The following is a 27,588-nucleotide window of genomic DNA, read 5'->3' on the forward strand; positions in this document are numbered from 1 at the left end:
TTTATATCCCTCGTTTTGCCCTCCAGCGCATAACGAAGGCTGCAAAAGGGTAAAAGGCCAAAGATACTGCAACCCAGATAAAAAGAATAGCAAAGTCCAATCCAATGCGTGAATGGGTATCGAAGAGGATGGTTCTCATGGCTTCGACAACTAGAACAGAAAGTTAGATCAACAACAGAGCTTGACCACGACGAAGGAAAAACTTACTCCGATGTAACGGCCATGCGTACCCCCATCTATAGAATCCCGGAGCTAAATCAATAGCATAGAATGCTGTCGCAACATTCGTGATAACCCAAAAGATCAGGAAGCAAGCACTCCATGGGAACCCAAGAATCATAGCCATGTTCTCACAAGGGAATCCCAAAGCAGCCATCCCAACCCAGTTCAACATCCAAAACACGACAAATGAGGCACGACCATAGGCATTGGGGTTTCTTGCGGACATGACTTCCGATGCAGAGCCATTGTCAAACGTGATCTGAAAAGCCAGAGACACAAGTGAGTAGCACAGCGAAAGGAAGAAGTAAGCCACGATACTTGAGAGAACTCTCCAAATGAGCCAATGTGGCATCTTCAGTGGCGGATGGCCATCTGCCTTCAGAAACATGGTATGGGCAGGCATAAGAAACGGGAAATTGAAAAACGCAATGATGATCAGATAGATCAGACCAATTGTCACGGCAGGTGCAGCAACAGCCGGGGCAAAAGGACGTAGATCAACAGTAGTGAACCCAATGGCCGGGTTAATTGCCTGCGGGGGTGCGGATGACAGGTTGACGGATGAGGCCAGAGACCGGATCCATTTCGGGCCAAACTCTGCTAGCACCTTATGCTGTAGGATGGCTAAGTCAGGCAGGATATAGCTGTAGTAGGTAGGTTGATCGCGTGCGGAGATGATGACGATCTCGATGGCACCGGTGGGATCGTAGGTTGTATTGTCATTGGAGACAGCATCCCGGAGCAGCACTGTTGCGTTTGGCTTGATTATTACAGCAGCATAGGCATGTTGGTCGTAAATGCCTTGGCGCACGGCCCAAGGGTCATAGTTGAAGTCGGCGGGTGACTTGATAGTGTAGCCGAGATGGAGGCCGTCAGACCGCAGGATCCTGTTGGTGACATCGGTAACTACCGGGCCAACTATAGTGTTGTCGGAGTGGTATGGATCAACTTGGCCGTCAAAATCGACAATCCATACCTTCAACGCTGGGTAATTGGCCTCAGTGTGGTATTGGGATCCCCAGAAGAGAGATAGCACACCGAATATGAAGGCACACAAAATGAACACTAATGACTTCAATCAGTTTCGCTTGCGCGCCGCGAATCCTCAAATTTTGGACGTTTTCTTACAAGTGCGAGCCCATTGGTAGAACACTCGTCGTCGAACCTCCTTGAGAGATTGATCAAAGAAGGATGCAGCCACCGGCGGGCTGGCATCGTCCAATAACTCGACTTTTGCTGTCATAATTGAACAGCTTGGGAATACCTGGCTATGAAAAACCGGGATTAGGCCATATAAATGGTTTAAAAACTACACGCGAAAGGATGCATATCCGGTTGCGGTATTGTAGTTTTCCCCGGCGTTCATCCCTTGTTGGAAATTCCATACCTCAACTCCGGGCGAGACAGACAAAGATCTGATAACTCTCAAGCAAATGAGAGCCTATTGAGAAGTCCAGAGTTGTCTGTCAAGAGGATAACATTTATCACCGCACTATAAATACGAGAAGAATACCTAGGTAGTACCGGGATATGTCATATCCGTAAACGTGGTATAAGATCCTGGATGTCAACCACCGTTGGACATGTCACGTTGTGCAATGTACTATATAAGGAATTTCCCTAATCAAGTATTTCCTCAATGGTTGAATTATTTAATTACTCCGGCTGGTTGGTCGAAAAAAAAATAATCCCTGGTGTATCAGGTTACCCGCGATTGCGCGTCCCCGTTTCATCCAGCTGATCCCAGTCAACTTGTGATGAATTTTCGCTGGCTGTGAAATGAGATACTGCATAGATTTTTTGACAGCTCAAATTCCATATGGCATAGGTCATCAACCAAACCTGCCCAGTACTAACGATAAGTAGCAGAAAAAAATAGCGATGGTTGCAAAAATTGACGATCGTAAACTCATTTCATTTAATCTAAGGGTATCATTAAAAAGTCTATACATATCCATGTCCACCAATGGACCCAAACGACGATCTCTCAGCGGGCCTTCAAATAAATTGCGCATCGGATCTAGGAGCCCGCCCCGAGACCCTTGACTGTTTCAAAACAGTGAAATTCGAAAAGAAGGTTGAAAATGTTTAGGCGCATGTAACCTGGTATGAACCGTAGCGGCGCCTTGCTCCAGATATGCGGCAAGTTTGAGTGGTATTGGCTTGGCTAGCGAAGTCGGAGAATTCGTTCTGCTCGCACATGGTGTTATCGAACAATTCGATGCGGCAGCCTTCGGCGACGGAGTTCAGGGTATAGGCGGAGGCAACGCTGGGGAGATCGGCGCGACAACCTGTGCTGCCAGATCCGACGTGAGGGTCGCCAACAGTTCCGTTGCATGAGGTTGACGGGAACAGAGTGAAGGACCATTGGATGTCACGGCCGATAAGAGGGAATGCGGAGGAGACGTTGAAGAATAGAGTCGCTGCCAGGAGGCAGAAGCGAGTAGTAGAGACCATGGTGCCTTGAGAATGTAGGTTGATGGAAAAAGCTCACAGAAGAGAGGAGGGCTGGTTCTTAAAGGGTCTAGAAAGTAGAACAGGGGAAGAGTCCACAATTTATTTACAAATGGACCCACCTTTAAGATTAGGAAATTCCTCAAGATATTTTCTATGCCAAGAATTACGCATTTTGTCCAAGTTCACGGATTCTGCATACGGAATAAAAAAATCTTTCAGAAATTTGTCCGTCTCCGTACAAAGGCTACAAAGACAATGCAATGTGTCCCCGACAACGGGTTTCCATTCCTGATGAGATCATCCCGAGTGGATGATCATTTAGTCCTATTCAGGTAAGTGGGGTGGCTGGGATACCCATCTTACGCAGACGCATACGTACTCTCCTTGATCATGTTCGTCTGTTATGTTCTATTTTGGTCCTTGATATAAATATGGTGGCTGAATATCCAACTGACACAGGGTGGCAAAAGTGTCAATGAGGATGTCTAGGGAGGGTAAAAGACCCTGTTTTTTTTTCTCCCATCGGCAAAAATGTCCATGCTTCATTGCTTTAATCTCAACAACTTATTATGAACACAAGTAAATTTATTCTTGTTTCAATATTCACTCCAGTTTTTACACAAGCAGACACTCACCTAGGGAGTATGTATCTGTTTATCTATGGGTGGCCTAAAATATCTTCTTATTTTAACAGGTTATCTTGTTTCTCGTTGCAAAACCCCCCATATCTCGCATATATGAAGAAGGGAATATAACAGAATTTTGCCAGTCAATTATAAAACAAGAGATAACAACTTTGATATTGATTTTTGTCCTAGCGTGGGCAATTTGAGACCTTGACCCAATAGGAAGTGGGCAATCGGTCCCACCTTTCACGTGTCGCAGATATATCCTTATCAGATGTGCAGTTCTCAATCTCTCTTCCCTTCTAATGACAACCCCCATTAGTAATGGATAATCGAGTCGTAGAGAATATTCTCGGTACTCTAGGTGCAGTGGGTTACATTTCCCCGATCGGAACAACATACGGAGTAGACTAAACTAATTATTCTTTGTAGGTTTGCTGGTCTATCCAAGTATGTGGTTGCTATGTGCCAAATAGCTTTGAGCCTGCACTAATGCCTTTGTACAGCTCCTACCTCAGATAATCATTAATTATAGGAGACATGACACTGAAGGGTTACAAGCGTCAATGATGCTCTTATGGGCTGTTGCGGGGGTTCCCCTTGGGGTGTATAATATTGTGGAAGAATTCAACATTGCCCTAAGAATTCAGCCTCAAATTCTGACAATACTCAGCCTCCTTACTTGGGCACAGTGTCTTTACTATGGAAAGGTCAATATTTCTCCTTTTATCCAACGTGATCCTAGTAATACTCACCTAGACTCAGAAATACCGTATCATGAAATGCTGTGTCGCAATCACTTCGCTTCTATTGATGTTAGGTGGCATTGAAGCCGGACTCATATTTGCCTTGCAAGCTGCGAAGAGGCGTGGACTGGAGTGGCCTCTTATCCTGATGGCTGTTTTAAGTGCATGTTTACTTGCAGCAGGCGTACTGAGACATTACTGGGATATTTATGTCCACCGGACTGTTCGGGGAATCAGCTTCATATTTGTGGGAATTGATGCTGCTGGAGACTTGTTTTCGCTCGTCTCTGTTCGTAAGTCAACTTCCTCGTCAGGCAGAGACGGTCAAAGGCTAACATGCAAGCAGTGTTTGGGTCGACTATTAATATCCTTGGGATAATTATTTATGGAACTGAATTGACACTGTGGGTGGGCATATTTATATGCGGCGGTGTGTTCAACCTCCAGCCCTGGATTAAGGAGCGCTTCCAGCAGCGGGATGGCAATCTCCAAGACCCAGTAGCTATGCACCCGATGCCATCGTCGACTTCTGTGTTCAGGACCGTGTCCGGATCTCGAGTAATGGAAAGGAGGCCATGGCATAGGTCATAGGGATTCAACATCTGTATAACTAATCCAACGTCAAACTATCTAGGTAGTATTTATTTGTACATCAAACGGTCGTCGTTTCCCTTCTCGTTGCTATTGTGGTGGTCACCTTCGCTTGATATAACCCCAAGTTCGACGTCTACAAACTGGTATAGTTATGTAGCACTCGAACTAGATGAGGCTGAGTTATACAAGTGGAGCTGAAAATTATGGAGCCTGTGAGGAACGGCTATCAGTTTCAGATTCAACTTTATCTCACAAGGCTGAAAAGAGTTCCGCATCCCGGACCCGCTTGCTTTCTTAGACATATATCATCTTCAATGCTCTTCATCTGCGTTTTGTTGGGGTTCCACAAGAGGCTGTTCAAAAAATCTGGATAAATATCTACTTGGGATTATTGTTATGTCAAGAATTCTCGGAATCACATTTCAGTCTGTTACAGTATTTCCCCTAATCCCCTATATCTGTGCGCTACATTCTAGATGGCTAGATGGCAGTGCGCTTGCCTACAATTTCGCCTTGCTCGCTTTTGGACGTCTCCCGGTATCAACATCAGACCACCAAGGGAAGCTAGGTGGTGCATCCTTCTCAAGAGTTGCACTGAAATTCGGCTTTCGTTTCTCGAAGAATGCTTTGATGCCTTCCTTTGAATCCCTATAACATGGTCAGCATTGTTCCTTGATATAGAAAATTTCTAATAAGGCTTCAGAAAACGAGGTGGAAAAGCATACCTTCCACTAAACATATGGTACAACACTGCCGAATCAACTAGATGAGTCTCCTCAGCACTCCCTGGGTTCCGCCACATGAGTTCTCGCGAAAGATATGACGCCATGGGGCTAACATTCTCTGCAATTTCCGTAGCAAGCTCCAGCGCACGCGCGACTACCTGGCTTGAATCAGGGTATGTCTCCTGGAACAACGTCCCAAATTGTGGTGATGTAGGCGGGAATATGCCGCCAGTTGTGAGTAAGTAAAGAGCATTTGAGTAACCAATCAACCGCGGGAGAAAGAACGAAGAGCTTGATTCCATTATCAGACCCCGTCGCGGGAATACAAATCCATACTTGGATTTCTGACAGCCGATGCGTATGGCAGCCGGCAGACACATTGTCATACCCAAACCGACAGCGGACCCCTGCATGGCGGCTATAGTAGGCTTGCGGCAGCGGTGGATGGCTAAGGCGAGACGGCCGCCACTGTTGATATCGGTATTAGCGGAAAGAATACGTGAGCTAGTGCTGAAACTTCGTCGTCTTACCTATCGCGGTGGTCCTTGTTTCTTTCCTTCTCAATTCCACTAAAGCCTCGCTCAAGATCCGCACCAGCACAGAACATTTTGCCAGCACCGGTAAGCACCACAACTTTGACTCGTTCGTCAACATCAAACATAGGGTATATCTTCTCAAACACATGCATCATCTCTAAAGTGAATGAATTGTTCTTTTCTGGTCGGTCCAGCGTCACCACAATAACAGAGGTAGCTTCAGGAGCCCCAGCCGGGTGGTGGGAAACTTTGACATCGGTCAATGGAAGAGTCTCGTAAGACTTGGGAATGTCGATGGTATCTGGGTCGAAAATCATGATGGCTGAGAGATGGATTAGATTGGATTGTAGTTCTGTAGTTTACCTCTTCATCTCTTCATCTGCAGAGATATTCTGATATCTTATATATCAATCCACACCTCGGCTTTCAAGCAGACTCGATCACTAATCATCAAGCAAAGAGAAATTGCGCCGCGGTTGGCATGTTCATTGCGTGGAGTCGGGATTACATTATCTCGGAACATATCGAAAATTAGGAGTCACATGTGCCCTAGAGGGTTAAAGCTTTGATCACTGGACTCACTCTCGATCTATACACAGGCTGAGGTGGTATCAGCGCAAGCGGCGATTTTCATAACAACTCCGTAGCCTTTATGTGAAATTTCTTTATCACGGAAGAATGGTCCAGCCATCCAACCATCCAAGAGCCGGTTTAGTCTCGAATCGATCTTCGAGTTCGCGTCTTTCTCCAGAATCGCCCTGTTTCCAAGCCAGAATTGGGAATGGTCCGATGTGGATGCATGAGGGAAGTCAATGATATAATGGCCGCTCAAAATGGACTCTGCCTAAATACATATCTCGCATCCAATTTATCGCATCATGTGTCTAGCAAAAGCCACAGCCATATACTTTGTTGCATGATCCGGCGGGAAAATAGCTGATAGGCAGGTAGTCCAGCCAGGCATATCGTTACAAAGGTAAACACTCTAACTGTTTCACACCATTAAGGATGCCAGCCTGCAATCTCCCAATCCAATATGGTAGTGACGTGACCATGGTCATCAACCAGGATGTTCCTCAGTGCCATATCACTGTGCGTGAAGACCATATTACCCTCCGGCCGCTTCGTGGCCACATAATTTCACACAAGATCCGGGGCTGAGGTTGTCAATCTCGAAAGTAGGTACTCATCCAGGTAAATTGAGCGTCGTGTATATATAGTATGACTGAAAGATCAGACCCCGTAGTTGGCGTATATATCCATGCAGTTCCAGCGCAACGGATGTCTTTTGCGATGGAATTATGCTAGCCCAGGTATCTTGCAGCGTCCGGCCTTCGATAGAGTCCATTAAGATGGACTTCATGCCACCGTCACGGGTTTGGGTCTCGCGAACGTGAGGAATCGGGATGGTCGTGTTTTTGGCCACATAGCGCATATTCTCGGCTTCAAGCTCTATATCTTGGGAGAATCCATATTTAAGCAGTTTGTCTTTGGGAACTCGTATGATCTTCCGGAAACTGGGTCTTTGTCGCTCTAAATGCACTAACTAGTTAACATGACGGAAATATCCGATATCACTTCTGTAAATACTTACCCTGACCAAAAACATCTAACACGTCCACCAAGACCACCTGGTTGAGACCCCTCGATAGGAACGCGAGCCTAAAACAGATTATCAAGCAAGACACCCGTTATTTATCCGTGACCAATCACGTAGGTGTGAGTGGGCAGATATGCAGTTGGCTGGATGCAGTAGTGACATGGAGTTGGACATAACCCGGTAGTCTCAAAGCCAACGGTTCTGTGCGGTAGGGTGTGCGGAATTGAGACCTATATGGAACAGGACAAGAATTACAGTGTGTTTGAATAAGAGCACCATGTATTTTCTACTCTATGTGGCGTGAATAGTCATGATTAGGAAAGCCTAGTTACATAGGTAGGCTACCCCTCATCTATCTAGTAGATAAGAATATTTAAACGAAGACCTTGGCTTCGCCGGCCTTCAACTTGCCAGCGTCAACAAGGCGCTTAGCCTCGCCAGACCAAGCAGTCTTGACGGCAGCGCTATCAGTGCCAGCGAGGGTGAGCTTCTCAGCCAGAAGGGCGAGCTCATCGACATCGATCTTGGCCATGATGAGATCGACATCACTGAGGACACCGTCGACCTCAGCAGCAGTAGGCTCACCGGCGGAGAAGTAGTTGACCTCCTTGACGGAGCCCTTGAGGATACGCTTGTTCTTCTTGGAAGCGTTCTTAGCGGCCTCCTTCGCCTTCTTGTTCTTCTCGCGCTCAGCCTTCGCAGCCTCCTCAGCGTCCTTCTTGCGCTGCTCCTCGGCGGCCTTGGCTTTCTCCTTCTCCTCCTTGAGACGGCGCATTTCCTCCTCCTTTGCGAGGCGCTTAGCGTCCTTGCCGGCACGAGCCTGCTGGCGGAACTTCTTGATACGCTCATCGGAAGCGAGGCACTCGTCAACGAGCTCACGCAGACGGACGGTGTCCTCAGTCTTGCGCTTGCGGCGGGCGTTGGCGTTCTTCTTCTCAACGTGACGCTTCTGGTCACGGCTCTCTCCATCATCAGGCACGTCCTCATCGAGGTATTCGAAAGTCCTCCAGCTGTCAAAGTTGTACCAGAAGTTGTAGAAAGTCTCGACGTGCTCCTGGGTGCTGTTCTCGTCTCCGAGTGTGGGCACAGGCTGCTTGTTGGAGAAGCGACCCTCGGCAACAAAGACAGGGTTCCAAGCCTTGTAGAACTTGCTACCAGTGAGCTTCTTGTGGGGAGCCTCAACGTCGGCGTTCTCATCAACGGAATCGAACTGGCGACGGCGAGTGGGGTCCAGAAGCAGATCGGTGGCCTTCTGGATACACTTGAAGAAGCTGTCGTTCTCATCGCTGTTACCCTGGGCGGCCTTCTTGTCAGGGTGGTGACGCAAGACCTTCTTGCGGTGAGCCCGCTTGATCTGCTCGGGGGTTGCGCGCCAGCGGTACTTTTTCAAACCCAAAACGGCGTAGTGGTCCTGACCCTGCTAGGAGTTAGAAACTGACTAACCAGAAGAAATGTTACATTACTAACCTTCCAGTCCTTGGCCTCACGGGCAAGCATCATAGGGTCCTCATCTTCAGAGATGTCATCATCCTCCTCAGTCTCAGTCTTCTTGACGTTGTTCTGGGCCTGGAGGCGCTCATCCTCGGAGAAAGTACGGTTGTGACGAGACTAAAGGTGGTTAATTTTGAGCAAGCCAAAAAAAGTCATGCATTCGTAAAACTTACTCGGCGAGCGTGAGCCAGGAAGTGCGGGCCAACGGGCTCCACGTTGCGCTTGGTGGCACCGGACAGAGCGCCGACAATCTTGAAATCCTTCTCACCAGCCCAGCCCTGAGGCAAGGTAGGGAGGGAAATATCAACTTGAGCAGCAGCCATTGTATAATGGTATATTGGTGATGGTACCAAGTTGTGTGTGGAGAGCGTTGGGTCCCGCGATGGAATTTTTTGCATACCTTTTTTTCTGCCCCAAATATCCGCCCCTCGAACCAATCAGGTGTCATATATCTTGGAGTTCGATGGCGATGGTGCCAGGCCTTCTTCCTTCGGTTGACTTGTACAATCAATTTCTTCTCGTTTATTAGATCTGTGTTCCTATTCAGACAACTGCAACCCCTACTTCTCATTTACAGTGCCATCCATAACTTCATCCCATCCCTTATCCGCGCCGATCATCCGCAGCGACAATTTGCAACCCGGTGCTTCCCAACTTGTTCCTAGATACACCCACTTCTATACTTCTGTGTGACATTCTGCTTTTCATTATGGCCACCTCTACTGCCGCTGCCGCTAAAAGCGCCTATCGCCAACTTCTCCGGTCCACCCGAGTTGTCTTCCACAGTTCGTTTGACAAACACAACCGCCACTGAGGCCTCTGTTACCCTCATACTAATGTCCACTATAGACGATCTTCCAGTCCTCATGGCTGCGCGCCAAGAAGCGCGCCAGAACTTTGAGAAGAACCGTCGCCCGGCTGTCGATACTGGAATGCAAATCAACCATGCGATCGAGGTTGCGAATATCCTTCGCCACAACATCGTCCAAGGTTCGAGGGAGCAGGGAGATGAAACTGCTAAGTGGGGTATGTGTTTGACTATTCTTGAGATTTCACTCTCTGGCTTGGTACTTACAGTGCTTACGAACGTTGTGCTAATGAGCGATTGTTTCTACAGAACTCAACATCCATGATCAGATCGAACGCGGTGATAATGAGTCCATCAAAGTCGGCGGTCAGGATGTGAAGATTCACAAGGCTTGCTCTTCATGATGCTTTTCCTTCTATCCTGATGCTCAGTGAATCTGAGCGCACTCTCCGAGTCCATTCAAAGTCTGAAAACGACACTGAAACAGAGGTTGAAGCTAGTCTGTACGCTTATGTCAAACCAACAGCATATGGCGCAGTGAAATAAGTATCATAGTGACCGGACATGTATTATAAGATACCCGACTCTTTTATCATTGGCGTCTTCGGGGTATTTTCGATTGAAGTACATACATCTGCATAGAATAACCCAATCCCTGATAACGCCCGCTCCGAATTCTAAGTTACATGCAATCTCGATTTGATTTAATGGTATCTCTGCGCAAGTTCTGTTCAATCGCCATTCATGCTGGCGTACTGGACCTCACCCGATCCGGGCGGCGGCGCAACGACATGAGCCTGAGCTTTCTCCTGGCCAGCACCTTCGCCTGCCGAGGCAATGGCTTGTCGGCTTGCTTGCTTACCTTTACCAACCGATCCCACAGTCTGGCGACCCTCACGGGCATTTTGCATTCTCTCTTCACGGTCCAGATTGTCCAGTGGTTTCGGCTTTCCCCAGCGAACACGCAGAGGGCAGCCCTGGACGATGGCCTTGCCCTGGCAGTGGTTTGCGGCGGTTTCCGCGTCTGCACGGTTGACGTAGTTGATGAAAGCGCAGTGGGAGCGGTGGGAACAAATAAGCGACCGGAGCTGGCCGAATTCGCTGAAGAAGGTGCGAAGCGCATGCTCAGGGAGATCGTCTTCCACGCCAGTAATAAACAAGGAAGTGACGTTGATATCCGCGGGGGGAAGGATATCTGCAGCCGAGGGCGGCAACTGGGTGGTACTGGGGAAGGGACGACCACCACGCCCACCACCTCGTCCGCCACGTCCTGGAAGGCGGTTTCCGACACGGCTTTCACTGGTGCGAACTGGACCGGGTCCGTTTCCATAGCGGCTATTCGTTCGTGGTTGATCCGTGGCCGTACCTTCCTCTACTTTATCATCCTCCGTAGGTGCTTCGATTCGTCGGGGCTTGCGATAATATGGTTCGCTGTTTGCGAGACGGCGTAGAAGTTCGCGAGCCTTATCGTCTGTCTTTTCGTATTCTTCAATCGCACCGCGTCCCTCTTCGATTTCCTTCTCGTTGTTTTGCGCGTAATATTCGCGATTGATGGAGCTTTCCGGACCTGGGGCGACCATTTTGAGAGCGGCATCACGGACCGCAAGAGGAAGACCGAAGGACAAATCTAGCATGCAGCATTGACAGCAATTCTTCAGGCGGGCGCATGTGAGACAGATAATCGATCGCTTTTGGCGGGAGGTCCGATCGGCCTTCCAACGGAAGATAGTGAAGGGGCGCGTGCACTAAGTAGTTAGTATGTGTTTATGAAGAAGCTTTGAGGGAGGAAAAAAAAGGGCTTACAATCTTGCATTCTGCGCCATGATCTTCCTTGATCATTTGGACGTAGGGATTTTCGGGAAGACAATTTTCACATACGGAGGGAAAGTCTGTCGACTCCCAGCCGGATCGATTCAAATCGTGCTTAATTTGAGGAGGCATGTCGGAGAGTATGGGGTTAATCCGAGAGGTGTGAGAGCTTCTAAGGTTGGATTATCAAGATCGATAGAAGTGGCGTGTGGCGTAGTGTGGCTGATATATCATGTGATCTTGCTGCCTCAGGTTAAATTTTTCCCGGGAGGCACAATGTCCGACTAAGCCACAGCCCGGAAGGTGAGTGTCCCGTGAGGAAGGAGGGTGTGGCCACCCCAAAATAATAGCCCCAGAAGGATAAGGTCTAGTTCGGAGGAACCCCTGATTGGCTCTCCACTTCGGATTGTCAAAAAGTTGCTTGGGAGTCGACTCTTATTTATTTCCCCTTTTTCTCCTCCAGTCGCAATCCATTCCATTCTCTCTTGCCCGCTTCTCTCTTGCTTCGCTTCTCTGGTATTTACAGTGGTCTACCTTGTCGTTTTCTCTCTCGGAAAATCTTGGAAATTGACGCTTTTTTGCCTCCTTTTACAATCTACCCCTTTTAATCTTTGCGACTCGTTTCTTCACCATGGCTCCCTCTGCATTGGAACGTGAGGATAAGGCGCGTGATGCCGCCTTCAACAAGGTTCTGCACGGCAAATCTGCCAAAGCCCAGGGTGGTCTTGCTGCCTTGCGCGGAAAGGACGCCGCCGCCCAAAAGGCTGCTGTCGACGAGTACTTCAAGCACTGGGACAACAAAGATGCCGTCGATGAAACACCCGAGATTCGTGAGGTAAGGCAGCGTATGTCCAAGACAATTGATCCTTCTCGCTAACAATTACTGCGTGATAGGCCCGCAAGGCTGAATATGCTACCTTGACCCGACAGTATGTTCGAAAATAATCCCAATTGATCGACGCTCTCATGCTGACGATCCTTTTACAGCTACTACAACCTGGCCACCGATTTCTACGAGTACGGATGGGGCTCTTCATTCCACTTCTGCCGCTTCGCCTACGGTGAGCCTTTCCACCAGGCTATTGCCCGCCACGAGCACTACCTTGCCCTCCAGGCTGGTATCACCGAGAATATGAAGGTTCTAGATGTTGGCTGTGGTGTCGGTGGCCCCGCTCGCGAGATGGTCAAGTTCACCGGTGCTCACGTCACTGGTCTGAACAACAACGACTACCAGATCGACCGCGCCACCCACTACGCGCACAAGCAGGGTCTCTCGGATAAGATGGCTTTTGTCAAGGGCGATTTCATGCAGATGAACTTCCCCGATAACAGCTTCGACGCTGTCTATGCCATTGAAGCCACCGTCCACGCCCCCGAACTTGTCGGTGTCTACAGCGAGATCTTCCGTGTTCTGAAGCCCGGTGGTACCTTCGCTGTGTACGAGTGGCTCATGACTGACGATTACAACAATGATGATCCTGAGCACCGTCGCATTCGCCTCGGTATCGAGCAGGGTGACGGTATCTCCAACATGGTCCGTATCTCTGAAGGACTGGAAGCCATGAAGAACGCTGGCTTTGACCTAAAGCATCACGAGGATCTCGCTGCTCGCCCCGACCCCATTCCCTGGTACTACCCGCTGGCGGGCTCCTTCAAGCACATGGGTTCGGCCTGGGACTTCTTCACCATCGCTCGTATGACCTGGTGGGGCCGTGGCATTGCCCACCGCTTTGTCGGTGCCGGCGAGACCATCGGTCTCTTCCCCAAGGGTTCCCAGAAGACCGCCGACAGCCTGGCCTTGGCTGGTGACTGTCTGGTCGAAGGTGCTCAAAAGAACCTCTTCACTCCCATGTACCTCATGGTCGGCAAGAAGCCCGAGTAAATGTGGGGTAGCAACGGTGTTAGCGGTCTTTTTGTGTAAAAAAATATTACCCCCGGCGTGCACGTTCTTCCCTGGTGGCCTCTTTATTTCATTTGATCTTCTTTCTTCACGTTACCCTCCGCGCATATCACCAGGGGATATTTCTTGACTCAAACCTGACCCAACGTCGGTAGAGAAAGGAGCCGTGTGCCGCTTTCTCTTAATCGACAGTGTCATTAATTTTCCCTTCTCTTGTTTCTTTTACCTGTCAAGATACATAGCAATGTAATAGTCATTGAGTCAAGAATAACGAGCAAAGAATTGGTATTGTTTAGTGTTTGTCTCGTGTATCCGTAGTGCACATACTGTTAGAACTAAATATGATACATGTCTCCGAATAATTCTTCTAAAATTACCGGTCAATCGGCTGCCGGACGGTGGCAGAGCTGTTTATGGACTGTGTATTGTGATATGCAAAACTAGTACTTGACAATCCATCGGTCCTCTTTGTACTATAAGTATCCTGAGACCGGAGGAATAAACCGCGGGGCGTACCATCTGCTAGTATCATATAGCTCCCTGGCGCCATACGCACATAGCAACTCTACCATAGCTTCAACAGGATAGAAACTCGGAGAATTCGAAGCCCACCACAGAATTGAACTTGTTGAATACCATGTGGTTCCCCCAACCTTGATATTCGGATCTGCTCCACGCCGAAGCAGTAGTTCCGCCACTTCAACGTTACCTTTCCAGACAGCCATATGAAGAGGTGTGTGGCCCATCACAGACTCATTCACATCCAGGCCAGTGGCAATCATCTTCCCGATGAACGAACAATTCAAGGACTTGGTCGCTTTAACCAATGACGTTTCCTTCCTCCAATACGAGACAAGAGGGTCTGCACCATAATCAAGCAAAAGCTCAGCTATGTCATAGTGTTTCAACTTCATAGCCTTGGCTAGAGGCGAAAGTTGCTTTCTCGAGCAGTGGGTTTTTGAGCCATCGAAACTACCCGCATACTCATTGGGGTTGGCACCGCAGTCAAGGAGCATCTTAATCGTATTGTAATGGCAGCGCGATATAGCCCAGAACAAGATTGACTGATTTCGTGATGCTAGTTTTGGATCTGCGCCATTCTCAAGAAGCAACCGCACAAGGTCATCCCTACTAAACGGCTGAAATGTGCGGTGGCCCCGAACAGCAAGCCAGAGAGGAGTTATCCCAAACTCAGGATCGGCGTGGTTGGGGTTGGCACCACTTTCCAGCAACAATGACACAATCTCATTACTGGGTGAGGGTGTAGCGCGTCTTGAATAGTTGGTATTTGACGTGGGATTCCCGAAATCGCCAACAGCGAGGCACAAGGGTGTTTGAACAAGCCTCGATCGATTCCCGCGCACTTCGGTATCGGCACCTTCATCTAGGAGCATTTTCATGACTCCTTTGAGCCGAAGTAGGGTTGCAAGATAAAGTGGTGTCTGATTCTGCGAGTTCCCCACGTTAATCCCGGCGCCTAGCTTCAACAATTTCTTTATTTCTTCGGGTGTTCGTGATTCTATTACGGCAAGGCAGAGCGGCGTGTTTCCCCCGCGGAATCTTGTATCAATATGGACACCCAATCGAACCATCTCTTCAAATAAGGGGGGACAACCGGTCGCGGCTCCGAGGTAAAGAAGCATAGGGCCATATTTCTCCATCACATATGGGTCTTCCAATACCGCGGTCAGTTTGGGAAGATCGGACACTAGAGACCTGGCAGGCTTGGCTCCACAGTTACAGAACCCAGTTCTTTCTAGGATACCACTGCGGCTCAGCAAAAACAGGGCACACTCTATATGACCATTTGCCACTGTCGCAGGCACAATCAGCGCTATTCTGTGCATGTATTGTCTGCAAGTGAGATTATCATACTCTTCCATAGCAAGAGTATAATCAACACACGGGATATGGCCACCCTCAGCAGCCAGGCGGAGAGTGGCTTTGCGCCCAGGTTCATCCTCATTCAACAGATTTGAGAAGTTGGTTTCCCACATGATTTCTGGACGGAGACCTCTTCTTACAAGGTCTTTCATCACATCCAGATGCCCATTCCTTGCAGCCTGGCTAAGGAGCTGCGCATTGCAGCGATCATGGACACATTCCCCATGAATATCAGCGCCAGATTGAACAAGTGTATCGATCATAAAGACGTGACCCCCCTGGACTGCCCAGCAAAGTGGAGAGTGGAAGATTTGACAGTTGTGTGTTGGAAACCTCAAATCTCTCATTATATTTGACTTGTCTACTGCCAGAGACTTCTGAACAACAGTGTCATAGCCACGGAAGGCGCCAAATGCCAACGATGTCTGGCCACAATGTTGTGCATTGAACTTGTACAAGAGGGTCTCCAACTTGTCATGGAGCCATTTGTTTGTTTGTGAGAGTGCGTTTAAGTCTTTTTGGGTTGCGATAGAAGCGTCACTGTTGTCTGGTTCCGTTGCGTCGAATTGGGAGAAGAGGCAGTCGATTATAAGCAGCACGATTTCAACAGGTAGGTCTAGGAGCGAAATCATATTGTGAAGTGAACAGAGGTATATGGTCTAGAAGAGAATTTTCGTGCGTTGACACAAGGTCTCCAAGGTGTTAACTGACTGATCACTTCGGGGGAGCTGAACTAGGGCTGAAGCGTGGGCACCTATACCCCTACATAGGTAGGAGTGTGCCGATCCTTACCTAATGTGATATATCACTTTCCTGGGAGGCATGAAGTGTTGTATCTGGGTATACCGAGGAGATTGGTGGCTGTTTAGATACTTGTGAGAATGAAATGTGACATTATCGAGTGCCGAAGAGGGGTAGGGGTATTGGCACGTTGTGGACTTAGCGCCTGCATAATTACTGCGGTCGGCGCCTGAACTCATAGGGAAATATCAGCTGCATCAGAAGCAGTTTTATCGAAGAAGTCAAGACTAGCGATATACCTAAAGATATTGTTCAATTATGTATGCCGTTCAGCAGTTGCTGGTGTCTTCAAACGTTTGTATATAGTTTGCTCTTTCTCCTAAATTGTTACTCGAGATGAACTTGCCTCTTCCAGGTCACAGATCATATCATCATCGATGGTTCACCGTTCAGGCATCAGACTCTGTCCCGCGACCAATAATTCTTTCCAGCTGGGGGGAAAGTCAACCTCCCAGTGATAATTCCAAATATTTCAAGCGGAACAGCCTCCAGCAAGGACAACTTTTTCACCTCTGTGCCACGTCAGTCTCTCTACTGCGGATGAACATTGGCGGTTGACAGAATCGGAATGTGCCGATCAACCAAAAGCATGACAAGGATCTTGAGGTGATCGAGTTTTCCCTTATCACATAGCTCAAATGGCTGTACTCCGTAACATATGCTGGGAGGCATTCGGAAAGGCAATCAGACGACCTGGATTAGTCAAAACACTCGCTATGCAAGGTTCACCGTTTCGTTCGATGCATGGCTGAATGCAATGTGGCTTGGCGTGGATGTTCTCTTATGGTACAGATCTACTTCCTCAAAATTCCTAATTTAATCTCACTCGAGCTGAAAGTGAACTATTGAAACCCAGTTGGATCCATCACCTGCAAGACCGTGCTCGGGCCTCGCGTCGGCCCGCCTTCCTAGAAGGTTCCAACCTTGATTTCCCGCGTATTGGTCAGCCTTGGCAACTAGTACTATTTAGGTAGTACCTGATTCACCTATATTGTAGTATGGAGGTACCTACTATGTACTCCGTACGGCTTTTATTCCGAAATATCCATGTGTTATCAGAAAAAAAGTGTTAGGAAGATATGCCATCAACTCGAGGCAATTGCCTTCTTCCAAGCCTGCTATATTGTATGTGCAGGTAGTATGCCCCCCCTCCACAGACGGGAAAAAGCTTTGTTCAATTTGTTTCACTTCCTTTGTTACCTGCATAAATATAACCATAGAAAGTCGTGGCGAATCAAGGGAGGTGGATAAGAAGCGCTGCTGTAATTAGAAACATCCATCAACAAACAGGCCTGGCCTTGAGACCTAAAGTAAATAGCATAAAATAACCTAGTGTTCAAAGCAAGTCCATATAGTGCTATACTTGATGAGTCTACTACTTAGCTTTCAGAATAAAAACACAGAGTGATGCCAGGTCTGTAGACAAAGAGGTCAATTCGAAATATGAAAGGGGAGAAGAGAAAGAAGAAGCGGGTAGGATTATCCTTGAAGAGATGGCACAGCAAGCCCCTGATCAAATAATCCAACCCATTTGCGAACTGCTATTTGTGAACAAGTAAAAACGAGGGAGCTCTAACTAAGGTGTGATAGCATGTATTGTAATGCAGAGATATATACAAGGCTCAAGTCTCAAAATAAGACGCCAAGACAAGGTAAGCAATGTGTAAGCTAAAACCTTGAATACATCATATATCAATTAATATATCTCCGCTCCGTAGGGCTTATTCTAATATATATTTGGTAGAAGCGGAGTGGTCATCTGCTTGGCCCAGTGACCAGTTAGGGCACGGACGGCAACAACGTGTAAGGACAAGGTACCCGGTCCACTATCCAATTAAACCAACTCAATGCTCTAATTCACATCAATCCAGATGATTTTCAGTTCAAACCTTGGCTCTTTGGGACAAAGGGCTTGGAGATGCAGCCAGTTAACCCTGCATCGACCACAACGTGGTATTGGCTAGTGCCGTCTAACATAGCGGGATTCTTCCAGCTGATGAGGGGAATGCCATGCCTCCAAGGCTAGCTTGAATATAATATCTCCTGTCGCCCAATCTCCTCATCTGTTTCCTTTCTCATTACTGCTATCGCGATCCCAGATATGTTCGCCAAACAAGCTCTGCTTGTGTTCGTCGGGGCCCTGGCCCTGGTCGCGGGCAAGACTACCACTGAAAAGAACCCAACCCAGTCTGAGATCGATGCGGCTCGCGCTACTGTTCTGCCTTACTCTCCCGTGTCAAACGTAAAGGGGTTGGCTTTTGATCGCTTCGTGAATATCTGGCTCGAGAACACAGTGGGTTTTCCCCTTAGATGAATAACTATAACCACTTGTTTACCTCTTTGCAGGACTTCAAAACCGCTGCTTTGGATGCGAACCTGTCCAAGCTAGCTAAGGAGGGTATTCTCCTAACCAACTACTATGCAGTCACTCACCCCTCGGAACCTAACTACTGTGCCTCCGCCGGAGGCGATACCTTTGGTATGGACAATGACGACTACATACAGATCCCAGCCAATGTCTCAACCATTGCCGATTTGTTTGACACCAAACACATCGCTTGGGGTGAGTACCAAGAGGACATGCCGCATGCCGGCTACCAGGGTATGCGGTACCCCCTCCGCGGTCCGAATCAGTATGTGCGCAGGCACAACCCTCTAGCTCTGTATGACTCGGTTACCAAAGACGCCGTGCGCCCGCGTCAGATCAAAAACTTTACCACTTTCTACGAGGACCTGGCACACCGCAGCCTTCCCCAACATATGTTTATCACACCGAATATGACCAACGACGCTCATGACACCAACATCACTGTGGCCGGTGACTGGGTCGCTCGTTTCCTCCCTCCCCTGCTGAAGAATCAGCACTTCACTAATAACAGTCTGGTATTGGTCACCTTTGATGAGGGGGGCAACTACTCCTACCCCAACCGCGTCTTCACCTTCCTGGTTGGCGGTGCTATCCCGAAGCACCTGAAGGGCACCACGGACGACACTTTCTACACACACTATTCAATCATTGCATCGCTGTCCGCTAACTGGGGTCTGCCCTCTCTTGGCCGCTGGGACTGTGGCGCCAACCTGCTGAAGTTAATCGCCGACAAGACCGGCTATGTCAACTGGAAAGTTGATACCAGCAAAGCCTATATCAACCAGACTTATCCTGGCCCTCTATCCAAAAAGCACTATTCCTCTAAGTGGGCCATCCCTGCCACTAAGGGCAAGTGCTCTGCTGGCCATGGTATTGCCGAGGTTGTGAAAAAGACTTACCATGGTCTTCACCCTACCTACAACTACACCAGCCCTGTGCCGTATGACGCAACGACTGGAAACAACGTCGGCATCAAGTACCACCGAACTCTGGTAAGCATTCCTCTACTCCCCTTGATAGTTCTAGACTAATGATTTACAGAAGCATGGTAAGGAGGAGTCTGGTATCACCGGCTGAACCAATGATTTTTATATATAGTGTAATGCCCCTGCCGTGTGAGGTGTGAACATACGTAGTTGTTATTGCCTATAGAAATTGATTGAAAGCTACGGTCTCTTAAAAATGGTTCCTCGACTTTTCAGCAAACTATTGTAGATGTGCCGGATGATTCTTCCGGACTAGATCCGCACAGACTACAATGTCGATGAGTATGGGGACATCCCCAGTTTATCTCTACCCCACGAAATATATATCTCCACAGTCGAACTACATATTGCTCCACCTTGATGCCCAGACTTTTGGAAAATGGAAATTCCAGATGGATTAATAGCCAATCAAACAAATGCATTTTCATGTAGCACCTTATTTGCTACATGAGCTCGGAGTTTCCCTTCTCCATTTCTGCTGTCCATTAGCCAGTTCTTGGGCGTATATAGGTCACTCGTGGTAGATGCATTATACAAACAAGTTATGCCCAGAATGCTCTGCTTTTACTCTTGTTTTTCTCTAGCTTTCAGATAATATTTGTAGAGTAAGATTCACGTAGTGTCGACAGAAAGTCTGTTTGGATGGTGCTAAACGCTTCTCTCTCTCTCTTATTGAAATCGTGTAGCCTATCTGAAAATTCGGTGTGCTGAGATTTCCCCGTCATATTGACCAAGATTGAAAAGGTTGAATCATCAAGCTTCTATCTCAGCAATATCTGAGCAACACCCAATTATAGAGACATTTACTGCTATAGCTTGAACTACTCGGTTAACAGGTATACTTAGTTTTACATCCGCTAAACCTCAACGGAGATGGTATTTCCACAGACCAATTAGCGGTGGGAATGAATCCCAAGTAATTCTCTCAGATCCCAGTACGAATCCTTGCCAAATGGCAACCAATTCCAGGATTTCCAACGGTTATCAAGAACTCGAGGGGACGCCAAGACCCTAGGAGCGCCACGAGGCGGATTGAGGCTTTCTAGATGACGTTTGGAGGGTGTCGCTTTGACTCTGAACGGCTTTGCCGTGATCTGCAAGCCTCGTCCCGCAAATTACGAGACCTCTCAAGCAACAACCGCAAAAGGAGCCCTAAGCGATATACCGATAGATATCGAATATGGCATCATCGCGGACCGCATGTTCTTATTCGGGAAGGTACCGAGGATTGTCTGTTCATATGCACAACTCGGAGAATTATCTTATTGGGCTACAAGGAAAAAAAATTTAATCTAGACTTATGTATATATGTTGCACATCCGTCTACCAATCTAGTTTCCGTTTTCATTTCCGAAAGCAGAAATTTTACTAGGCCGGAGGTGAATTGTCCGGCAATGCCCGCTTCCAAATTGCCTTTTAGTATTTACCCGGGATCTCATGTGGGACCGAATGTCTTTTCTTTTCCTCTTCACTTTTCCTAATATATGGCCAAGGTATTCTCAAATGCTTTTCATTATATACTTTCTTGGAAAGGTGAAAGAAGAAATCTTGGGAGGCCTTGGTATGCTTGAGTCAAGTAAGCAAGCCAATTTCCAAGGTTGAAGGCTTGGAAGGTGACTTGCTTACTGGACTCTCTTTTTGAGGGGGACAATGAGGGGGTTCATCATTTCCTAAAACGGAATATTATCTTGGCAAAGGATCCACTTTGGGACTTCCCGAACTTCTTTGGCTTCTTTTGACGTTAAAACATCTGAGAATCCGAATATTTCCCGGATCTTTTCCCGAGGTTTTTCGGCATCGGGTGAGAAATATATTCCGTGAGATTTTATAAAGAAACCGGAGATATCAAGGTGACCTTTGTAGACATCAGATTTTATGCTATACACAAGTTCAAATCACAATATATGTCTCGTGAGCCCGATGATCATTGCTGAAGACGGCACTCCCATCCCACACAACCCCGGGAAATTACTGTACTTTGTACTCGCCGTAACCGGGGCATCGGGCATGGCGAGATTCGGAAGTAAAAAGGCAACTGAAACGAGATCTTTAATACGTAATATTCGGGGGAAACCAATCGGCACGGGACTATGAAAAAAAAAGTGAAAAAAGGAGAAAATGTAAAGAAAAAAAAAAAGAAAAAGAAAAAGCAAAAAAAAAGAAAAAAACAAAGGATTTGCTAAAAGACCATTCGAAGACCCTCGGCCCCTGACCCACCCCCAATTTCCTCTTCCCCATGGGTTACAGTCTGTGGAGGGTCGGATAAGATTCCCTTTCCGGACAACAAACTCGCGCTTTTAACAAACCCCCAGAAATTAATTCGATCCACAGATGAAACAAACAGAAAAGGGACTATACAGTATATCTTTTAGGCGACCTACAACTGTAGTCAGATTAGCGCGGTTTAATATACTAAGGCCAAAAACGGTAAACCTAAGCCGCTTGTACTTGGCAAACACCGCGAGACTTTCTTGTCGCATCCCCGCAACTCCACTAATATGGCCCCTTGGCCCCTACTTGTTGCTACTTGGCTTCACTTGGCCCCCACGGCGGGTCGCGAGACTTGCCTATCCAATGTGAAGGCGCCGCCGATGTCACTCTCCAAACTTTTTTTTTTTTCTGCTTGGCAAAGTAGACATGGGGACTGAATGCATATAAGGCTACGGAAATATCCTTTGTCTGAGCTTTCTTTTCCTCCCCATGTCGCTTTGGTCTTTTCCTCCCTTCATCTAATAGAGGACGTTCATCATGTGGACCACAACCTCCGGCTTACGGGGCAAGAAGCTCCATATCGCCATTACATTTACATCCGTCGTTGGATTCTCCCTTTTTGGTTATGATCAGGGTTTGATGTCTGGTATCATTTCTGGTGACCAGTTTACTTCTGAATTCCCCGCTCTCCATGGTGACTCCGAACATGTCGCCGTCCTCCGTGGTGCTGTCACTGCCTGTTACGAACTCGGTTGCTTCTTCGGTGCTATCTTCACAATGGCCTACGGTCAACGTATTGGCCGCACTCCTCTCCTTGTCGCCGGTGGTCTTCTCATGATCCTCGGTACTGTCATCTCTACTGCTGCGTTCGGACCTCACTGGGGACTGGGCCAGTTCGTTATCGGACGTGTCATTTCCGGTCTTGGAAACGGCATGGACACCGCTACTATTCCTGTCTGGCAGTCTGAGTGTTCGCGTGCTCACAACCGTGGTTTCCTCGTCTGCTTCGAGGGTGCTATCATCGCCGTCGGTACCTTCATCGCTTACTGGCTCGATTTCGGTCTCTCTTATGTCGACAGCTCCGTCCAGTGGCGGTTCCCCGTCGCCTTCCAGATTATGTTCGCTATCCTCGTCACTGGCGGAGCTCTCATGCTCCCCGAGTCGCCTCGTTGGTTTGTCATGCAAGGCCATGACCAGGAGGCCCTTCAGGTTCTCGCCGACCTCAACGGTAGTTCGATCGATGCGGAGGATGTGCTTGCCGATTTCAACCTTATGAAGGCTGATCTTAAGGCTATGGAGAATGTTGAGTCCAGCAGCTGGGGTATTCTATTCACTGGCGGTAAGACTCAGCACTTCCAGCGTATGATGATCGGTTGCTCTGGACAATTCTTCCAGCAATTCACTGGTTGCAACGCCGCTATCTACTACTCCACTCTCCTCTTCCAACAGAACTTGCACATGGAAGGCAAGCTCCCCCTCGTTCTCGGAGGTGTTTTCGCCACTGTCTACGCTCTTGCCACTATCCCATCCTTCTTCATGATTGAGAGGGTCGGTCGCCGTAACCTATTCTTGATTGGTTTCCTCGGACAGGGTCTCAGTTTCATCATCACTATGGGATGTCTCATCGACTCAAACGCACAGAACGCCAAGGGTGCCATCGTCGGTATCTTCTTGTTCATCTGCTTCTTCGCCTTTACTACGCTACCTCTGCCCTGGATCTACCCCCCCGAGATCAACCCCCTCCGCACCCGTACCAAGGCCGCCTCCGCTTCCACCTGCATGAACTGGATCACCAACTTCGCCGTCGTCATGTTCACTCCTGTGTTCTCCAACCAGTCCGACTGGGGTATCTACCTCTTCTTCGCGCTTGTCAACTTCATCGCTATTCCCTTCGCCTGGTTCTTCTACTGTGAGACCGCCGGTCGTGATCTCGAGGAAGTTGATATCATCTTCGCCAAGGCCCACGTTGAGGGCAAGTGGCCCTACCAGGTCGCACAGCAGATGCCCAAGCTCTCCATTGCCCAGATTACCCAGATGCAGGCCGAGCTGGGTCTCGATATTCCTGACCTCCGTGTCAACTCCGAGGCTGAGAAGGCTGAGAATGCCATGAGCAGCAGCGATGAGACCAAGCACAGCGAGGTCAAGCACGAGTAAATACTCCAACCGTTGCCCTTCATGTCGACTGACATTCGCGAAGCGAATCGGATTAATTTGTCTCGGATCTCATTATCATGTGACCATAGATTCCCTATACCCCCCCCCCGTCTAACGGGAAAGCGAGCAGACTAGTATGTAGGTAGTCTGTTTTGCGATCTCTATTTATTTTCTCTATATTTCCTTTGATCTAAATACATACTTTTTACCACTATCAATATCTCTTCCTATCGAAACATTGTAATGGATCTAGATTCCTGATCTCCACTGCGCCTTCTTGCTCAAGGCATTCCATTTTGGTCAACCATGTGTACGATGTGATTTATCTGGATTGTAATCCTTAATTACGTGGAACCTTGGAAGCCCCTGCAGATCGTCGGAGAGACAAATAAAATCTGCATGTGCTCTGGCATAATTTGACCTGTGCAACCCAGCCCCGTAAGAACTTGTAATAACATCGTAACCCGAACCCGGAGAGCCGAGGCATGCGTGACCGAGGGCACATGCCGAAAAACTATACTCGCCATAGCTGCTTAACAGAAGTTTCCTGAAGAAGTTAAATATACTAATTAACCAATTAACAATTCCATCTCAGCATGCTAATACTAATTCGGCAGTGACCTAGCCGGCCGCAAATGGACTCTTTTTCCTCAACTTCTCCCCGAACTTCCACAAAAACACCGGTGCAGGCACACCGATGACAATAGCTACAAACGCCAACAAACTATTCCCCCACCCATATTCTAAAGCAATATACATATACGGTGCAAAAAGTGGGAAGCCGAACCCAGCTATCGAGCGCAGAAATGCACCAGCAGCAAGCGCACTAGCCGCAAACCGCGTATACGTATCAACCATATAAGTTTGGATGCACTGGAAGGCAATAATATTGCCAGTACCAAACAGTACAGCGCCGATATTCGGCGCGATCCAATGGCAGTGGTACTGGGCGGTCCAGCCGTAGATGAACAAACCAGTGGGGATAAAGAAAGCGCCGACGAAGAGCAGTGGGACGCGGAACTCCGGTTTTCCGACGCCGTCGTTGCGGGCCTTGAGACGCCGATAGATGCGGTCGTTGAGTGGGGCACAGATCTGGGAGCCGAGCCAGAAGCCTAGTCCGAGAGAAATATAGTTCAGGCCTCCGATACCGGTTGATTCGTTGTAGTAATTTGGGCTTGTCCAGAGGGTAGGGAATGTTGAGAGGACGAGGTACATGATTCCATAGATGTAGGCCATGAATAGGGCTAGGACTTGCACGATTGGCTGGGTGAGGAGGAGGCGGAAGGGACGAATGAGTGAGCTACGTAGGACTTCGGGCAGGGTCTTATTTTGGCGCTCTGCTTCTGTTTGATAGGATTCGTCGCCTGTTTCTTTACGCAGACGGACTGCACGGTCGAGGAGGATTTTCGGGCCGTAGCTCTCGCGTAGGAAGAAGAGGCCCATTACTTGGACCAGGGCGTCGGTTATTGAGGTCGAATAGAACACCCAGCGCCAGGTTGTGTTTTCGGCGATGAAGCCTCCTGCTATGGGGCCCAGGGCTGGGCCTAGGAGTGGTGCGAGACTGTAGATTGCGATTCCTTTTCCACGCTCTTCAGCCCGGAAGCAATCTGATAGGACACCGCCGCCGATCTAGATGTGGTTAGATATAAGCTTTTATTAGGGGATTTTTGCGGCTTGGCTTACTGCTAGTGGGGCACTGCCTCCTAGTCCAGCAAAGAATCGGCAGACAATCATTTGGACTTTCGTTTGTGATACGGCACACCCTATGTTGAAAACTAGGAAGAAGAGGTTGGAGAGCTGCAGCACGACGGTTCGGCCGTATATCTCTGACAGTGGCCCGAGGAATAATGGGCCAACAGCGTAGGCCAGAACGAAGATTGAGAGCATAAGTTGTGAGACTACCTCATCCGTGACTTTAAGATCCGCTGCTAGTGATGGCAGTGCCGGTGCAACCATCGACGAAGACACCGGCGAGATGAATGTGAATAGTGACACGGTAATGGTAGCAGCCCATTTCTTCCTGTTGGTCCAGTTTTTCGGATTTTCGGGGTCTTCAGGGCCATCCCATTTTACCTGTACCAGTGTTAATACCGAGTGCAGGTTTAGGAACATGGAACAACCTACCAGTTTTGGGTCGTGCCGAGACCGATTTGACTTTGCCGTCCTCGATTTTTCAAGTTCGGCCTGTGGAACGTCGGCTTTTTCTAGATCCAGATCGCGCTCGTTCACAATCCCATTCCGCACTTCCTGAACAGTGTCGGGCTCATGCCTGTTTTCGATGGACGATTCACTATGGTTGGACTCATCGTCACTATGGTATACTGACTGGTCATTGAGATGTCGCCCCGAATAAACTCGATCCACCTGGGTCATTCCTGGATTTGACAAAGACCGCAACCTCGACCTCAGAGAACCAGTCAAGCTGTGAGATCGTGACTGTGTTCTTGATGCCCGCGACTCGGAATCAGTACTGGATATTGATGTCGACCGTGATCTGGTCGAGCCGGATTCTTTACGGTCTGACATTATCGTTGCTCATATAGAGAACCACTCGATAGTAACTGGGCGAAAGAATTGAACACCTCTTTCTGGGAGGCTAACTAAATGGGCACGCGAGACTGAATCTCTAGAGAAGGAACTAGTTTGCAACAGCGGGGAGCATTTTTTTAATACCAAATTGATAAGCAGAAAAAAAAACATCAGGCAAATAGCATATTTCAATCGTTGCGAACGGGGATAAAGCAGAAAGTGCCTTAACACCGTTGGAAGAAAACCCACCATCTCTCCAATTTGCAACATTGAGCATAGTGATTGGTTGATAGTTAAAGCTTGACACGAAGGTGGCCCCTGGTTAGACCCCATATGCCCCTCTCTTTATCACAAATTTTCGTGAATATGGCGGCCTGACCCGTCTTCAGTTGTCATTAGGGCAGGTTAGGGCAGTTTCCATGCGGAGAGAAGCCTGAAACGTGGTATCCTGTGGTTCCACTTGAAGCCTCAGGTGTCTATTATCGGGTATTCGGCATATTAGTCACGTGCACCGCCTGATCGCGGTTACAACTCCCAGGGCCGCCAAGCTTGCTTATATTATCAATGAATTTTACCTACCTAAGTACGCGCCAGATCCAAATCTGCTAACTATATTAGTATATATTTCAGATTTAGATGGGAGTACTACCACCTTATAGTGACCTCTGTGGGTTTCAGTTTCTTTAATAACCGCGTTTTTTTTTCGCGTTTTTAAACGTGATATCGAGAACTAACTTATGATTGACTTTCAATCAACTAACTAAATAGATAGAATATTACCTTAGGGATAAGGCTTAGAAACGGGAGCAAAACGAAGCGTAATTAAAAAAACACAACAAGGAGGTTCAACTTTACTTGGCACTTGAATTCTTGGCCTATTTGTATTATTTAGGGCCCATTGGGCCCCTATAGTCCACCTATAGGCCTAAGGACCAGGCTCAAACCCCAGGCCACTTGCGAGTTGGGTTGGGTTTTGGGCTTTGTGGGCTTTGCGGAAGTCTAGTACATATATTATGGAAGCCCAATTAGTATTGAGAAAGGTCGTTAATGCCATGAATAGTAAATTTAGTTAAGTACGCACAATTATACAGGGATTGGTAAGAACACCGCAGCTTTGTAGTAGACATTGTACTGGTCGCTG

The 27,588-nt window shown here is 48.1% G+C and overlaps 11 protein-coding genes across 11 annotated transcripts; 4 read left to right on the top strand and 7 right to left on the bottom strand.

Annotated features, from left to right (window-relative positions):
- Position 1: 1 nt before the first annotated feature.
- On the bottom strand, positions 2-1,465 carry PGRI_024740 (SNG1 family protein; the record flags this gene model as incomplete). Its single annotated transcript, XM_040790187.1, has 3 exons — positions 2-150; positions 208-1,287; positions 1,351-1,465. The coding sequence occupies 3 exons, from the start codon at positions 1,463-1,465 to the stop codon at positions 2-4; spliced, it is 1,344 nt and encodes a 447-aa protein (XP_040647140.1).
- An 845-nt stretch (positions 1,466-2,310) lies between these two features.
- PGRI_024750 (uncharacterized protein) lies at positions 2,311-2,679 on the bottom strand (the record flags this gene model as incomplete). Its single annotated transcript, XM_040790188.1, has 1 exon — positions 2,311-2,679. The coding sequence occupies one exon, from the start codon at positions 2,677-2,679 to the stop codon at positions 2,311-2,313; it is 369 nt and encodes a 122-aa protein (XP_040647141.1).
- Positions 2,680-5,145: 2,466 nt separating this feature from the next.
- On the bottom strand, positions 5,146-6,223 carry PGRI_024760 (Crotonase, core; the record flags this gene model as incomplete). Its single annotated transcript, XM_040790189.1, has 3 exons — positions 5,146-5,293; positions 5,371-5,838; positions 5,901-6,223. The coding sequence occupies 3 exons, from the start codon at positions 6,221-6,223 to the stop codon at positions 5,146-5,148; spliced, it is 939 nt and encodes a 312-aa protein (XP_040647142.1).
- A 1,656-nt stretch (positions 6,224-7,879) lies between these two features.
- Positions 7,880-9,320, bottom strand: PGRI_024770 (putative ribosome associated DnaJ chaperone Zuotin; the record flags this gene model as incomplete). Its single annotated transcript, XM_040790190.1, has 3 exons — positions 7,880-8,923; positions 8,974-9,114; positions 9,171-9,320. 3 exons carry the CDS (start codon positions 9,318-9,320, stop codon positions 7,880-7,882), a joined length of 1,335 nt encoding a protein of 444 aa, XP_040647143.1.
- A 386-nt stretch (positions 9,321-9,706) lies between these two features.
- On the top strand, positions 9,707-10,209 carry PGRI_024780 (LYR motif-containing protein; the record flags this gene model as incomplete). The annotated part of the gene is made up of 3 exons (XM_040790191.1): positions 9,707-9,782; positions 9,847-10,023; positions 10,115-10,209. The coding sequence occupies 3 exons, from the start codon at positions 9,707-9,709 to the stop codon at positions 10,207-10,209; spliced, it is 348 nt and encodes a 115-aa protein (XP_040647144.1).
- Positions 10,210-10,536: 327 nt separating this feature from the next.
- Positions 10,537-11,644, bottom strand: slt11 (Pre-mRNA-splicing factor ECM2; the record flags this gene model as incomplete). Its single annotated transcript, XM_040790192.1, has 2 exons — positions 10,537-11,550; positions 11,609-11,644. 2 exons carry the CDS (start codon positions 11,642-11,644, stop codon positions 10,537-10,539), a joined length of 1,050 nt encoding a protein of 349 aa, XP_040647145.1.
- Positions 11,645-12,245: 601 nt separating this feature from the next.
- erg6 (sterol 24-C-methyltransferase) lies at positions 12,246-13,496 on the top strand (the record flags this gene model as incomplete). The annotated part of the gene is made up of 3 exons (XM_040790193.1): positions 12,246-12,449; positions 12,509-12,543; positions 12,602-13,496. The coding sequence occupies 3 exons, from the start codon at positions 12,246-12,248 to the stop codon at positions 13,494-13,496; spliced, it is 1,134 nt and encodes a 377-aa protein (XP_040647146.1).
- A 491-nt stretch (positions 13,497-13,987) lies between these two features.
- Positions 13,988-16,030, bottom strand: PGRI_024810 (ankyrin repeat domain-containing protein; the record flags this gene model as incomplete). The annotated part of the gene is made up of 1 exon (XM_040790194.1): positions 13,988-16,030. The coding sequence occupies one exon, from the start codon at positions 16,028-16,030 to the stop codon at positions 13,988-13,990; it is 2,043 nt and encodes a 680-aa protein (XP_040647147.1).
- Positions 16,031-18,300: 2,270 nt separating this feature from the next.
- Positions 18,301-19,644, top strand: PGRI_024820 (putative acid phosphatase; the record flags this gene model as incomplete). Its single annotated transcript, XM_040790195.1, has 3 exons — positions 18,301-18,492; positions 18,546-19,559; positions 19,609-19,644. 3 exons carry the CDS (start codon positions 18,301-18,303, stop codon positions 19,642-19,644), a joined length of 1,242 nt encoding a protein of 413 aa, XP_040647148.1.
- Positions 19,645-22,301: 2,657 nt separating this feature from the next.
- PGRI_024830 (Major facilitator superfamily domain, general substrate transporter) lies at positions 22,302-23,918 on the top strand (the record flags this gene model as incomplete). Its single annotated transcript, XM_040790196.1, has 1 exon — positions 22,302-23,918. One exon carries the CDS (start codon positions 22,302-22,304, stop codon positions 23,916-23,918), a length of 1,617 nt encoding a protein of 538 aa, XP_040647149.1.
- Positions 23,919-24,539: 621 nt separating this feature from the next.
- Positions 24,540-26,291, bottom strand: PGRI_024840 (MFS transporter; the record flags this gene model as incomplete). The annotated part of the gene is made up of 3 exons (XM_040790197.1): positions 24,540-25,547; positions 25,602-25,991; positions 26,043-26,291. The coding sequence occupies 3 exons, from the start codon at positions 26,289-26,291 to the stop codon at positions 24,540-24,542; spliced, it is 1,647 nt and encodes a 548-aa protein (XP_040647150.1).
- Positions 26,292-27,588: the final 1,297 nt, after the last annotated feature.

This window comes from Penicillium griseofulvum, assembly GCF_001561935.1.
Source record: "Penicillium griseofulvum strain PG3 chromosome Unknown contig_80, whole genome shotgun sequence".
NCBI classification, from domain to species: Eukaryota; Fungi; Ascomycota; class Eurotiomycetes; order Eurotiales; family Aspergillaceae; genus Penicillium; species Penicillium griseofulvum.